Raw genomic sequence first — 15,899 nt, 5'->3', positions numbered from 1 at the left:
AGGTCCCCAGTTCAGTTTGAGGTAATACAGTAATACATTAAAATATTAATAAAATGACAGTAGTTTTTGTAAATAAGGTGAAATACCCAAAAATGAATCTTTTAAAAAAAAAACTTTTTTTGTGTATTTTTGTTGACATTTTTTTTTTTTTTTTACTACAAAAAAGCAAATATCGTTTTAGAGTGAAACTAGCAGCTATTAGCATCTCATCTAATAAAGTGCCGGTATTGGCCTTATAAATCCTCATATTTTCTTAACCCAGAATCGTATGAACCAGCAGTCCAGGCCTCTGCCTGGGATTACTGCAGCATTTCTGCCCTATGTAGTGTTGGGGAATTAAAGAGGAGGGGGGTGGGAGAGCTGGCCGCGGGCTGGGATAACACCGCAGTGTGCCACATTGCGTGTTAGCTGTGATAATAACAGTGTGGTTTGTATTAGGTTTCCTGAGCTGAAGTAAGAATCTCCCACTTCCTGCATACCCACTAAAGACAGTAGCTCCTACACATCTGCAGGACACATTAAACACATGCTGTGGTTTTATCTCAGTACAGTACGAATTTGGAAAGACTCTTAAGCTAATTAGGATTCCTGTTCATCTCAAGGTCAGTGATGTGTTCTGCAGTCAGTTTTTGACAGACAGCAGTTCAAAGTCACCTCAAATAGCTTAAAGTATTCATAGCATGATATTCTGGTGCAGTAAAAACTCCAGCAATGGAAACTGTTTTAAACAGATACAAGAAAAAACACTGTTGGTTTCAGTAGATCCCAGCTACACAGCATCTCAGCTTCTACAGCATTTTGGTGCTATATTTACATTGTTATTGCTGGTGCAGCCAGTGTCAGTGACTGTTCTGGATGTTTCTCTATGTTCTCCCATTGGGTTTGAGGTATTATTCAACAAAAAATAAAGTCTCTTTCAACTAGAATCTCATCTATCTCACTAGAACTTTCATCATTTGCTTCTCCTTTCAACAAAACCCGTCCTGGGCAGCACTGGAACAGATGATAGTCATTGCAAGCTACAAGGAACTGTGGCCCATTAAATAAGTGCAGCCACGTTCAGTGAGGTATTTGGGCCATTGACCTGGTGATTTTCACAATGAGTGATAAATTGACTACCATTGTCATAAGTTTCCAGAGTTTTGAAACACTTCATCTTAGTATTCTAAGGAGCAGTGGTTTGGTGTCTGATAAGATGACAAACTCATTGATGTATGAGCTTGGATTATATCTTATTGTCACACCAGAAAAAGCCTGCACCACTCCAGGCAGCACCTTGAGCTGCAGCACTGACTGCACATTACTCAGCCGTACACCTCCAGGTTTTAGCACACATCATCACAGGTCCATCTTTGTGGAGGCATCATGATTTGCCAAAATGTCCTCTTTGCCAGTGCCAATACCTCACCTCATCTCATTCACATACAGCTCAGAAAAGCATGCTCTGTCTTTTAGTCATATCATATGTAGCCTGTTGCTCCAGTGTGTGCCTGAAGTCCTGTTGAATAGACACGTTTGATCCTCTCTGTTCTGCAAACCTGCATTAACAGTAACCATGTGCACTTTTCTTCTCATGTACATGCATTATCAAATCCTGCTCTCAATTTGTTGATGACAGTCATACTCGATCACGGATGCACACTGCTGCATGTTTCCAGGGCGTTGACCACTGTCAGCAAAGCAGGCAGGCAGCAGCAGCAGATTAAACACAGCGAGACGCCTGATGGACGTCACAATACACTACATGCATCACAGTCTTAATACCGTGCTGCCACTTACGCGCACGCCATTCAGTCCGCATATCGACGGATATGGTTTACAGCTTGTAATAACAGTAATGAGTTCCTTATGCAGAGATCCTGACCAGAGCAGCTTGGTCAGTCCACAGTGAGGGATGTTGAAGGGGCTGTGGAGCAGCATGACATGTCAGAGAAATGCTCTGTGTCACCCAGAGAATGTTGGGAGAGTTTAATTGTGTCCCAGAATAACTGATGTCCACTGACAGTGTGGGTTACTGTCACAGATGGGAACTTTATCTGCTTCTAACATAAATGCAGGGTAATAGTGGTCTGATGAGTTATTCATGGTGCAGCAACTAGTATCCAAAATGACCTTTTTCTTCATACTGCCTGTTAATTAAAGCAATAATGTTGTAAAGTTCAGTGTTCTACGCACCTTTCTCTGACTTGTGATTTTAATTTCCACTCATATCTCCTAACATGTTTGGAATTGCTTATGTACATTATTCTATACTGTTAAAACACTGGATTAGAAGAATACTGTGTTAGAACTTACAGTATATCTTATTTTCCTGGTTTTAATCATGTTTTCTATTAGTAATTTTAATATTGTACCAACCAAAGTAACTGCTAAGATCCCTAAAACAAAGTTCAACTGGATAAGAAACAAGAGCAGTCAGGCGTTCACACAGGTTGTAAACAAAGCAATAGCTTATCAAGATTATCAGAACCACTTTATTTGGAGGTTAAACTGTAAGTGAATGCCCAGAAAAATTGGTAAAAATCCCATATTACACACTAAGAGGAAACATTACTCCCATAAATACAATAGGTCAAAGCTGGTAACAAGACTGTAACCTGTACTGTACCAAAGAAGTTATTACAGAGAAAAAGTTCAGGTGACAGTTCACCTTTGTTTTCCTTCCAGATTAGTTCATCTCTCTGATCATATAACTCCTCATGCTTCCCGCAGAAGCTCTGAAGGAGTTCTGTGGTATCTGGTACCAAGGCTTTAGCAGCAGATTCTTTAAGTCCAGCAAGTTACTCATTAGACCACTGTGTATCAGATCCATCCAATAAGCAGCCATTTGCCAGTTCATGGTTTGTCTTTCATTGGCCAACTGCTGATTGGTAGTATCCCACCAGCCTTGGTGTTTGGGAGATGTCCAATGAAGCCATCTGGCCTCCCAGTCTTTGGTCCTTGTCAGGGTCACGCAGATCTTTACACCTAGCTGTTTCTCCCTGATTCAACACTGAAACAGACTGGCAGTCATTTTGGGTCAGGTTTTACGCTAACATAAGCTGCTGTGACTCACTAGCTAAGGAACCAAGTATATCTGCTGTCAGATACAAGCTTTAAGCAAGTTTTATTAATCTGTTTGAGTGAACAGCATGTAGAGCTGCAACTCTAATTCACCTGTAAATATATTTTGCCCAACAACTGTGTAGTTAAATGCAGTTACATTTCACTGTTTGAAATATGCTTCTTAAATATGATACTAGTACTATCCCTGCATTTTATCAGTTAGCAGGTACCTGAGTTTCAGGCTGAAAATGATACTTTTTAGCATAAAAAGCTGTTTGGTAAATTAAGTGTAAAACAAGCCAAACTTCCATCAGTACGCACTGTGCTGAATATTAAAATATTGTCACATTAGCAAAGTCAGTGACAACTGAGCAAAGGATATGCAAATATGACCTGTTGTCACATCACAGCTGTCAATAATAATATTCACTCAGTGTTGTTGACATTTCAGGTGGAAATCACAAACTATTGAGGTTTAGTTCTCATAATGACTGTGTAGAAGGGAATGTGTCTGTAGGGGCTCTGACTATACCACTGTCAACACATGCATCATTCAAAAGTTTGGGGTCACCTAGAAAAGTCCTTATTTTTGAAAGAAAATTTGTTTTTATTTCAACAAAGACAACATTAAATGAATGATAAATCCAGTCTAGACATTGTTAATGTGGTAAATGACTATTCTAGCTGGAAACAGCTGATTTTTAATGGAATATCTACATAGAGGTACAGAGGAACATTTCCAGCAACCATCACTCCTGTGTTCTAATGCTACATTGTGTTAGCTAATGGTGTTGAAAGGCTAATTGATGGTTAGAAAACCCTTGTGCATTTATGTTAGTACATGAATAAAAGTGTGACTTTTCATGGGAAACTGTGAAATTGTCTGGGTGACCCCAAACTTTTGAACAGTAGTATAGGTCTGCTGTTTGATTAGCCTGTGATGCAGCTGATGGCTCATTAAACATTCTCTCTCTCTTTCTGTCTGTCTGTCTGTCTGTCTGTCTGTCTGTCTGTCTGTCTGTCTCTCTCCCTGCAGAGCTGCAGAGGGAGGGCAGCATCGAGACCCTCAGTAACAGCTCGGGTTCCACCAGCGGCAGCATCCCACGCAATTTTGAAGGCTACCGCTCCCCTCTTCCCACCAACGAGAGCCAGCCGCTCAGCCTGTTCCCCACAAACTTCCCCTAGAGTCCCACCTCTCCCCCACCGTCCAGCCTACCTGAGCACCTGCCTGCCCTCCACCCCCAGCATCCCACTGACACACTAATGTGTTAAACTGAGACCAAGTCGTCTGTAGGATTTGTGTTTCTCTGTACAGTGTGTTCTGTGTTTTTCTCTCCTCATACAGCTGATCACAAACAGCCACATCTAGTATTAGTGTTTCATTTGTGAGGCTGGATTTTGGAGGCTGATATTGTTTTGTTAAAACTACCTACAGCTGTAATTTGTGCGGATTTCCAGATATTTAGAATTTGTCCATTAAATGCAAAAATCATTCCCCTAAATCAGTTGGTGTTTACCCTCAAATTGCATTCATGTCCGGATGGAAACACCTGGACACAATTATTATAGATTTTTGAAAAGGTTAGCAGCTGTTTTAAGTGTTTCTGAGCAATGAACCAAACAAAGTACAGATGAAATGTAGTCTCATATTTTGATACAGCTAATGAGGAGGAGCTTCCTGTATTTTCAATGTTAGATTTTCAACATCACCCTGCACATCAGTCGAACTCTGCTTATTACCTGGTGATGTTAAATCAGCAGCCAGTCCTCACAGACATCGTTGCAAACCAGCCGTCCTCTCCTCTCTGCAGCTGATGTCTGCCGTTTCCTCTGCCCGCCATTGTTCTTCGCGTGTGTGTTTGAAGTTTTACGGTGTGCCTATTGTCTGAATGAGCCATTAGAAAGGGAGCACCGGCAGAGGAAAAAAAATGTTTATTCCAGTCAATGACGTGTAGCAGCTCCTGCTTCCCTCCGAGCGTGTGTGTGTGTGTGTGTGTGTGTGTGTGTGTGTGTGTGTGTGTGTGTGTGTGTGTGTGTTGCTGCTCTCATGGCCTCTCGCTAAATGTTTTTGATTAAATTTGCTCCTTTCATGCCTTTGATTTTCTTGTAATTACATTTGAAAAAAGATGCAGTAATGAGATGACACTATTACTACGTTGCTGAAGTAATTTAGATGTTTACAGTGTAATTGAGATATGTTTCTGAAATCAGTTAAATATATTCCCCATTTGGCCTTTCCAGGTAGTAAATTTTAATTGAGCGGAGGAATAGAGGCTTGTGTAGCCGTCACGCTGTATTTTGTACATTAGCAATATTTGACCAAAATCTTTTTCCTGCCTCTAGTTATACATGTTTTAAAAAATGTATTTTCCTTAAATGTGCTAGCTTTACCTGTAGCAGAGAACTTTGATAACCAGAAATGACTCAATTAAACACCCTTTGCCTGTAGTTTGTCCTTTGCAGAATGTTAAATAAATGCACTATTTCCAGAGTCACCTTAGAAAACAATTTGCAATGTAGTGCACTACCCCACATGTCTGAGTGTTGTTGGACTGGCTGCATGTCATGACGTCCTCGCTCAGTCACCAAATGAACACAGAAGAGCAAGAGTCTACTAATGCAGAGCAAATGCTTGTTGTTGACGGTCTGATTGAATTTGTAAAATACTGGCTTCTTTTCCCAGCGTTCATGCAAGCAAAGATATAATAAAAGTTGAGGAAATGAAACTGTCTTTTTTTCTCACTCTAATTGCTCCTAATTGTACTGTTCACATTTCAACCACGGTGGTGACCGTCCACACATAGAACCACTGCTAATTAGTACCATATTCTTTAACAGGCAGTAAAGTGTTGTTAAAGGGACTTTTATGGGCGACTGGCTCTTTGTTCTGAGAAAGAAACGAGAGGGCATGTTTGTTTCTCTGCTAATCAGCAAAACTTCTAATCCTAAAGCTCGTATACACTATTTTTTTTAATGAAGTAAAATGTTAAACTAAAGTCATATAAACAAATCCAAATTAAGTTAGTTTAGCAATGTAATACGCTTTATATGATTTATTTCAGCTCATCGATGGGATCTTAAGCTACCAGTCAAAAAATGAAAAAGGGGTCCTTCTCCAGCTACAGTGGAACATATCCAGACTGGAAGAGATGGCCTGACAAATTCAATGTATAACATATTACAGCTTAATGCCTGAAACATTTTAAATGAACAACAGTGTGCCTGTGTTCACATATATTTGAAACTAAAATGGTTTGCAGCCTGAGTTGGACAACAGAATGAATACATAAAATGAACCATTGCAAAATGTGTTTGTTTAGGGTTATATGTGAGACTCCCTTCTGAATAAAGCAGAAATAAGCTCCAGCTGGCAGGCTGTGCCACTTCTTCCAGCAGCAACTTTATGCAACAAGTACAAGAGAAACAAGAGCAGTTTGCAATTGAAAGTTATTTTATTTCACCATGTTCTTACCAACACTTTACATTGTTGAATATCTTCTGAGGTACAAATTGTAAACACAAAAGAAGTCTTCCTCAGCATCAGGAACAGAATATGCCATTAAAAACAAACTGCATTCTACACACACACACACACACACACACATAAAGATTACATGTCTGTTAAAAATGAATTTATATATTTAAGAATTTTTAATCAGCATACGTGGTGGCAAATGGGGAGAATTTCTGAATTGCTGAACTTCAAACTTAGCAGCAGCATATTCCAACATTAATCACTTGTGAATCCCTGCTCATTAACTGTAGTCACTGTAGATAACAGAATCAGCTCCCTGAAATGTAAACTGCAGCAAAACTTAAACTTTCCAGGTCCTGACATCCAACCCCCTGCCAGGAAATGTGCAGCAGAAGAATACTTGCTGCTGAATCCTAACTTCAGAGTATTCAACAGGTGAAGTACAGCAGGAAACTGTGCACTTCTCAGTCATGTGGAGAATTGTCCTGATTATTTTAAAGATCTTCACTAGACTTGAACAACTATTTTAGAAAATAGAAACATTTCACATGTGGTTGGAACAGGGCCCGTTAACACTGAGGCTTACTGCACATATTGTGATAGTTGAGGCTCATCATTTGGTATATGGCATTTAGAATTAGCCTTTGCAGTGTTTGGTGAGAGCAGCTGAGCAGCCTGCAGTGTAAAGTCAGAGGACTGTATGTTGAGGGGGAAAGTAGCAATCAACAGGGCTGCACCTAACCATTGTTTCAATAGCAAAAAAATCTGCAAGTTATTTTTTCAATTAATTAATTTATGAGATTTTTTGGTGTATAAAATGACAGAAAATGTTGAAAAATGTTGATTGGTGTTTCCCAAAGCCCAAGATGACAAATTCCTTGTTTTGTCTGCAACAAGTTATTTACTTTATTGTCAAAGAGGAGCGAAAAAAAAATTTAAAATCACATTTAGAAGGCTTTAATCTGAGAATTTTGATATTTTTTTCTTTAAAATTACTAAAACCAATTCATTTCTTAGCAAAACAGTTAGCAATTGATTTAATGCTGAATTAATTTTTGTAGTTGAAGCTGGTGTGAGCAGAGTCATTTTAATGGTTTTTAGTTCCAGCTGTACAGTGCATCATCCTATTTTTCCTTTTTAGTGACTTTACAAGATTGAACAATTTCCTAGACCTCCTGCTAACTTCATTTCTTAAAAAAAATAAAAAACACAAAAAAAAAAAAACAGCCAGCAGAAAGCTCCCTGCGTGATTTTGGTTCTTAGGGACTTTGTAATTTGTTATTTTTAAAGCAAGTGCCAACATGTCATACTAATGTACTAAAATACTAAAATGTAATTGGGCTTCTTAATAATATTAAACAAGCTTTCATTGTCAACACGAGCTCTGTACTAAAGTAAATGCAACCACATTTAAATAAGTATTTATAGCTGATCTTTCTTTGTTCTACTTTAGGAGATGGCAGGTGACAACACTGAGCTCACCCACTGTGGAGACTGGTGAATAAAAAACAGCATCCTTACTTATTAAATGTGATGTGGTTCATTAGGAATTCATTTTCCATGCAGCTTTAACTATAAATATCATGCTAGAGGCTGGTTATTGAAAATCCTGTAATTTACAATATTATTTTTTAGAATGAAGAGCATTTTTACCATGTACTCTGATATTTTTTATCTTCATTATGGTGGATTGCTTCACATGAGAATATCTGGTTGTAGGAGCTGACAGAGAATAGCTCTAATGGCTCACAAACTCTGCTGAAAGAAGGCAAATTGTGTTACGAAGTTCAGCAGCATCCAGTGAGAGAGAGAGAACACAAATGCTGAACTGTTGGCTGCAAAAATGTAATGTTCTACAGCCATTATGTACTATTTTCTTTTATGTAAATATGCAAAAATAGTGACGTAAAAAAATTTGGGGGGGGGAAGTCTGTGAAAGGAGCGCTCATTTGGTTGCAACATTACAACAGCAAAGAAAAGCAGCAGAGAGTTAAGATGTGAAGGAGCAGCAGTGGACAGACCGTTGGAGTCATTGTTTGTTCTGCAGCTCAGCGTTGGCTGTGTGGAACTAACCTTGGAGGACTCCATCAGACCATCGTCTTCATGTTGATCCTGAAACAGCAGCCAGTCTGTCCCGAGCGAAAGGACTGAAACACAGGCAGGAAAGAGTTAGAGGTTTTTATTCTTCTCTTGGTCCAGTTTTAATTAAGGCAGGAATTAAATCATAGAAAATTTCAGAAAAATAAAAAAATCAAGAAACTTTGTGAAAGTCCCTGCTGTAAAATGCAAACTCTACACTGAAAAAATAATTTAATGAAGGCGCTAACTGGATCAAAAAATGTTTCTTCCACAGTGGGGCCATAAAAGAACCATTTTTAGCTCTACAATGAACCTTTTAGCAAGACAATGATTAGAGAGGCTTTTCTGCAGTCAGTTCATTAAAGAACCACCAAAGGTGCCTCACCATAAAAAAAATGTTCCTTTAAACACTTTACGAGACACTTTTAGGCACTTTAAAGACACTGTATTCAAGATAATTCTGTGTCTAAAAAACCTCTTTTTAGTGGTTCCGTTGTTTTTTGTTTATTGCTTTTTTTCTAAATGAATGGGGTTTTTTTTGAAGACTTTTAATTAATCTATTATTTTTGATTTCTTAGACAGAAACACACATCCCAAGATGCCAGCTTTGAATTTTCTGGTGTTTTTAGACCAGAAGACTAATCAATTAATTGAGAAAATAGTTTACAGATTAATTGATAATGAAAAGAATTTTTGGTTGCAGGTCCATGCTGTTGAGTCATTCCAGAACTGCAGGACATTTGGATTTCAAATTTATGAAAAAGTAAACCTTCTCTTTTACAAATTTCTGCTCCATATTCATCAATAATAGGTCATAAACCTCCAAAGGCTTCACTAGCTCAGTTTACACATCAATGGTAGCATTTTATTCCATGTTTTATTTGTTGTTTGCTAACCCTACTCTAATCACAGTAACAGGGCTGCTAATCCATGCTAATGTTAGCTTTTCCTCAGCAGTAGAAGCTAGATATTTAGCTAGCTGTTACTGCTGACCTAGAGGACAAACTGACTGATGGAAAACAGTCAAAAGAATTAGTCTGATCCTGATAATATGAGGTAGAGTGAGACAATGTTATGAAAATATGAAAAATAGAAGAGAGGGCATAGCTTTCTTCAAGGAAAACTGTTTGATTCCAGCGTTTCATGTGATTCACTGTTTTTTTTCTTCTTCTACCAGATAAAAAGGTTATGCTAACAGGGTTGTTGTGGGACACACGTTCCATGGATAATAATTATGTAAAATATATTAATTTAAAAAAAATTTCCAATTACAAGCAGGATCAATGAAAAAAAAACACCAAACAGGAGATTTAAATTTCATTTTAACTGTTTTATCTGAGATTCAGTTTGGTCATTAGGGGAGAGGGACAAGAATAAAAATACTATTTCAGGAGGAACTCCAGACTTATTTGGTATTTTAAAATATTTTCAAACATTATTTTCTCCTAGTTTTTTTTATTAGATTTGGTCTCAGGACAAGAACATTTACAAAACCACTGCATGTTTTAGTATTTTGTACATGGATTATTTGAAATTTGATGGGTGGGACGTAAAATGTCCTCCAATTCTGGAATGACCCTTTTACCTGCTCCCAGAGAGCTCCAATAAAATCAAAGAACCGTCAGTTCTTTAAAGAAAAACTAAAAGCATGTGAAGAACCATCCACTAAATAAAGAACTGCCTTCAACGGCGTTGTGAAGAAGCTTTGAGGAGGACTTATTTTTCCATCCAGTAGTGTGTTCAGTGTGCAGCAGGTGTTTCAGCGAGCTCAGCTCACACCTGGAAAACAAACGCTTCACATGATCTATGCTGCTCAACGGCACGCTTTACTAAAACCGGAATTTCTGGTTTCAATAGTCATTTTCAGACTTTGTTCTATCAGCAGGATAATTGCTGGCAGGTGAAATTAAACTGCTTTGTTCTACATCAGAGCTCCTGCAGGGCCGCAGCAGGTCCACGAGCCACACTCTGAGAACCACTGGCACGCTCACAGCTTTGTCTGCAGGACGACTCTGTTAGCTGAGGATGTGTTCACTGGTGTGCAGGCAGGTTAGGTGGAGATTAGACGTGGATCCGGAACATGCGCAGGATTTTTCTCTGCATCAGGTTGAGTTTCATCATATTTATCCTGCAGATCAGCCGCAGGTTCATGCTCACATCTACACCTTCTTCATTCAGTCATATAGAGCAGCATAATCTGATATATCAGTATTTTCTGCATGTTTTGACTTCAGATTTCTGCATTTTTTTTGTCTTTACTCAGTCTTTCAGAAAATGTGCTTTTCGATATTTCAGGTTTTCATTATTTTTCATTGCAACGTGACTTGAAATTTTCTGAAGCTCCACTGTTTCTATGTTTTCCAGTTTTGTTTTGTTTTTCTGGCGATATTCAAAATATGTAACAAGAAATGTGTGGTTTGAAGCTTGTCCTCCAGATGTGCTCAGGGCTGTGGTGATCTGTGCTGGACCTGGTCCTCAGGGAGCTGCAGAGATCTGAGGCCTGCAGGTAGCTGCTCCTCTGCTGCTCTAATAGGATCCAATGTTCCCGGCGCTCAGGCTGCTAATTCAATTTCTCCACGCTGTCAACACATCTGCAAAGCACACAAAACATTATTTTGCTGGTATAAAAAAATGCGTCTCGACGAACATGAAATAGTAATAAATATTGTCAGCTGGGGGATATTAAAAAGCCGATGTTTGAATGTTTTCCTGATTAGTAAGGAGTTCGGAGTGTTTTCCTGAACCAAACAGGGAGAAGAATCTCTCTCTTCGATTTGCTCGACATCGTAAAACTGCGCCAGTAGATTTGAAGTTCATGAACAAGTCGCACTTGAGTATAAAAATACAAAAAAGGCCCTCTAAAAAGAGGTTTCAGTCCTCGATGTTCACTTTTTAAATGAATATATTTTCAAAAGAACACAAAGAAAAAATCATCGAAATAAATAAATACGCAAAGGAGCGGATGAATAAAAAATAATGCAGGAAAGTTATTTTTATAAAGTAAATGTCTTCGTGCGGAGGCCTTTGAAACTTTTTTGCAGAATTAACAATTATTTTTAATGTCAGGATTTCAATTCTAAACTCCGATTTAAGGCTACAAAAGACAGTGCATAGGAAACAAAAATGACTTTTAAGAAGATGATTGAACTGGATCAAATGTATTTCGTTTTATTAAACACTTGACGCGTGTGTAGCCTGAAATAAACACACACCAAAACAAAGAAACAACAACGCTAATATCTGTACCGGGGCTTTTAAAAAGATCCGAACCCTTCACGTGTGAAGAAACATACAACTAGCCGCCTGAAAGTACAGGAGACGATTTTAAAATGAGACAAAGATGCCAAATGTTAGAGCGGAATGATATTTGGAAGTGCGTCCACTGGTCGGGTCCACGTTTTCTCCCTATAAACATAGACATGTTGTGCAGTGCGTCGTGGACTCATTCTCCTGAGGCTGCATTGATGACCCAAAGGTGCCCCGTGTCTCCTCAGCACAACAGCCAACAGCATCACTTCACTAAAACTAAACTAGATTAAATCTCTCTAAATGAGTGAGTGTGTAAAATGTACTGCAGTGGAAAGAGTTCCATTTTCCGTGAGGCTCAGTGGGACCAACACCTGATCACGCTTCCTAGCAGTGGGCGTGGCGGCTGAAACGCCTGCGGATGTGACAGCTCTGTCACCCTCCTCTGGTTCCCTTGGGTCCCCATAGCGCCCCCACCCGGTGTTCCACCCGTCAGTCAGACGCAAAAACAGCCTCTGTGCAACGCTGTGGCTGCAGCTAAGATACGGGAGCACACCGGAGAACCGGAGGGCAGAACGGGCTGCAGGGCGGCCCCGGTAACTGATCTGAGGAGTTGTAGTTCATGATTGAGTTTGTCATAAAGTCATGTCCAGAAAAATGTTTAATAGCAGAGCTGTGATGCATCAGGTATTAGCCTGTCCCAAAAAGCATCTCTTTCAGGTTATTGTTCCAAATAATACGATAGAGTGCAGTGTGTGTGTGTGTGTGTGTGTGTGTGTGTGTGGGTGTGTGTGTGTGTGTGTGTGTGTGTGTGTGTGTGTGTGTGTGTGTGTGAGAGAGAGAGAGAGAGAGAGAGAGAGAGAGGTTGAGGAAACATTTTGCTTTTCCTACAAGTGAGAACTGATATGTTTCATTTAACAGAGTGGCTGCAGAGGAGCAGTAGGAGGAAGAGGAGGAGATGAAGAGAAGGAGGAGGAGAAGGAGGTGGGGGGCTGCTGGTAGCTGCAGGAGGAGGGAGAAGGAGGAGGAAAAGAGAAAAGGAGAAAGGGGGAGGAGGAGAGGGCCGCTGGTCGCCGGGTTTCCATGTGACAAGGGGAAATATGAGGGACTTTGACAGGTCTTAAACGGTCTGGCGCCAAGGCCTCAGTCTAGCCGCTAAATATAGCCGGAGAGATGATGCAGGGAGATGGGAGGAGAAGATGGAGAGATCAAAAGGAAGAAGGGAACAATGTCGAAGGGAGGAAGAAAATAACAATACTCGATTATAGAAGAATATGGCGCAAAACTGTCCCGTTCTGTTGTAATTAGAGCGTCTCTGGCTGGGATCGCTGACACAGGGGCCAAATCACCGGGACGGAAGACGCTTTTTGCGCACATTTCCACATCTGCAGCTGTATTGTATTGTATTGAACGGACAGATCAAGGACACAGAAAAGCTTTAGTCAACTCCCTACTGTATGGAAAGCGTCATGCAGCTAATTCTCTTTACAGGCCCAGCTTGCAGGGTGCGAGGCAGCTGCGCTCATCAGCTCTCTCACAACCTGCAGAATAATTTCAGTATATTTGGGGGTATCGTGTGATACATCATAACTGTGTAAATATGATAAATTATCTCAACAATATGTTTGGGAGAGACTGTGCACCAACACTTGAATTTGTTCCTGCTTTCAGATGTTTCCCAACCTCCAGTCGGCTCTGTGTTGATTGCTTCACCTCCACGGGCCCCAGCTGACACACATGTGCCCAAAGTACAAGTCTAAGGAGCATATTTACTGTCTGCTTTCATTAATCCCCAACACACAGGACATGTTAATCTATCAGCGCAGTGCCCCTTCTATGTAGAATTAGCAGCAGCTCGGAGCAGTCCTCCCTCCACTTAATGACTTTTAAATCGCGCGTAATGGAGATTTCTGTACCGTTGAAGGCGCAGAACAAATAAATGGTGACTGATTTGCACAAGCATTGTTGATACAATTATCCAGTTGAGTATTCCGGCAGAAAAACCGTTATCCACCTCCATATGTTGCTAATCTTTTTTTGCTCCAAAGTGAAGCTTCACGCATGCATCGCCAAACGTGTGACAAGACAAGCCGCTCCTGCAGGTCCTCCATGTCCATAAATCTAAAGATGATGCATTTCAAACAAGGCCGGCCAAATTAAAGCAGATACACACCACAATTTCATTCTATTGAAAAGGACATTGTAGATTATTTTATATACTCCCATGCACATCGAGATTTATTCCCAACACAGGACTTATTTTAAAAAAAACTATTTCACATCGTGAACACTGACTGTTGTTGGTGCTGCGCTGTGCGGGCCAGTGGATGCTCCAGGGATTTGTGTGTGATCTAATGTGTTTCCTGGGTTTGTAGAAAGTGGTTCATTCAGGTAAGGTACGCTCCGTTCTGCTGGAGCTGCTCCTGTCTGGCCTGCTGACTCTTTACGCATGGCTGTATCAATGTGATGGAAGCCGAGCAACAAGTGTGCAACACAGTGGAGATGTGCAAACATGTCATGCTCTTAAATCACACAACATGCGCTATCCGTCACACAGCTGACACTTTCTGGGGGAGAGGAAATTATTTTCTTTGTGTTTTTTGTCTCTTTAAATAAGTGTGAGTTCATTTTTTGTTTTGTAGTTGTATATTGGCCAGTTAAAGGGCGTATTAGATGCATTGTACTTGTTTATTATTGCGGTTTTATATTTATATTTATTCTTCAAGACATTTTTATGGCCAGCAACAATTTTAGAGCAGAAGCCTCAAAGAGGCGGCTGAGCTCCAGGGGTTCATAGGAAATGCGCAGTTGTCTCTGACAGCCTCATTCACAAGGATTCTCACTTTTTGTTTCAGTTTTGTCGAAGTGACGCCTGTGGCCCACATCACAGTCCTCCCTGCCCGGAGAGAGCCGCTGTTTATCCGAAAAGAAAAAACTCCCATCTGACACCAAGTCATGACCGAGGCAGAAAAGTGGAGCGGAGCCGCAGATGAAGCTGCTGAGGGGCCGCAGGGGCTCGCACATGCAGGACTTCAGGGTAAATACAAAGAGACAAGAGATTGTTCTTATTGTGGCGCATCAGCCGACTGGCGCCGAGCGGCTCTTTAACAAGCTGGGTCTAAGTTAATCAGGAGCTGCGGAGCTGGATTTTTGTGAAGGAGCTCAGCGGAGCAGAGTGCAGCAGGGCTGGTGGGGCCCCCCGTGGCTCCCGGAGTCCCGCACTGTCCTTGGTTTGACAAAATACAACCTGTCGGAGATTACACGCTACCACGGCCTGCCCTCAGCTCAGACTGAGCACTAAATCATCTCATCGCAGCGACTGTTTGATGTGGAAATACAGACGAGACACTAGAAAATATCACACAGCACTGTAACAGCAAGAACAGCACAACTGCAGCACCAGCACTAACAGAATATTAATAATATTTAATCTGAATTTAAAGCAAAATAAAAATATCTTTAAAAAAAATATATATGACACGAACTTAATCTGCAGCCAAACAAGGAAGTTTGTATCGAACACTCACCGCTTTCTTTCTCCCTGTTTTTTCTCTCAAAATTCACACATTCCTCTTTTTTTTGCTCCACGCAGCATCGGGTCTGTCTGTTCCAGCCTCTATTAGCTGCTGTTGCTGCTGCTGCTGCTGCTGCTGCTGCTGCGTCCGTCAGCTCCATGAGGAAGACGAACAGATAGACGGCTCTCGCCTGGGGAAGCCGAGGCTGTTTGAGGCTGAGGTCTGTGTATACACAGCTAACATAGCCTGGACTAGTGAGAGGCAAATCCAGCCTAAGCGTCAAAACAACCGATGGAATAATTAGCTACAAAGTCTGTTATTATAGAGAGCGACGGAGAGAGCAGCAGCTCTTTGAAATAAATCTCTCCGGAATGCAGAGCATGAGCTGCGAGTCGTGGATTTACTGTTGTGAGTTGTTCTAAAAGACAGTGTAGCCTAACTGTGGAGAGCTGATCCTCTGTGTAAAGGTGAGTATTAAGACAGTGAGTCTGTGGACAGGTTGGTTTCTCCGAAGGCGACATTGTAAAAACGCAAGCCGA

General features: G+C 40.6%; 1 protein-coding gene and 1 long non-coding RNA gene across 3 annotated transcripts in view; one reads left to right on the top strand and one right to left on the bottom strand.

Annotated features, from left to right (window-relative positions):
- The window catches only part of bcas3 (BCAS3 microtubule associated cell migration factor), a 398,522-nt gene extending 392,746 nt beyond the window's left edge, over positions 1-5,776 (top strand). For both annotated transcript variants that reach the window (XM_055011827.1, XM_055011829.1), the window contains one exon: positions 4,082-5,776. In XM_055011827.1, coding sequence (XP_054867802.1) covers positions 4,082-4,230 — 149 coding nt within the window. In that variant the 3' untranslated portion in view covers positions 4,231-5,776. The remainder of the gene's footprint in view (positions 1-4,081) is intronic.
- Positions 5,777-7,732: 1,956 nt separating this feature from the next.
- Positions 7,733-15,899, bottom strand: LOC129349306 (uncharacterized). The gene is made up of 2 exons (XR_008602265.1): positions 15,373-15,899; positions 7,733-11,190 (listed from the first exon to the last, which is right to left on the bottom strand). It is a non-coding gene; the product is annotated as an uncharacterized LOC129349306 (long non-coding RNA).

Source organism: Amphiprion ocellaris, chromosome 7 (genome assembly GCF_022539595.1).
Source record: "Amphiprion ocellaris isolate individual 3 ecotype Okinawa chromosome 7, ASM2253959v1, whole genome shotgun sequence".
Classification (NCBI taxonomy): domain Eukaryota; kingdom Metazoa; phylum Chordata; class Actinopteri; family Pomacentridae; genus Amphiprion; species Amphiprion ocellaris.
The sequence above is the reverse complement of the archived record's forward strand: the minus strand, read 5'-3'. Positions and strand labels throughout refer to the sequence as shown.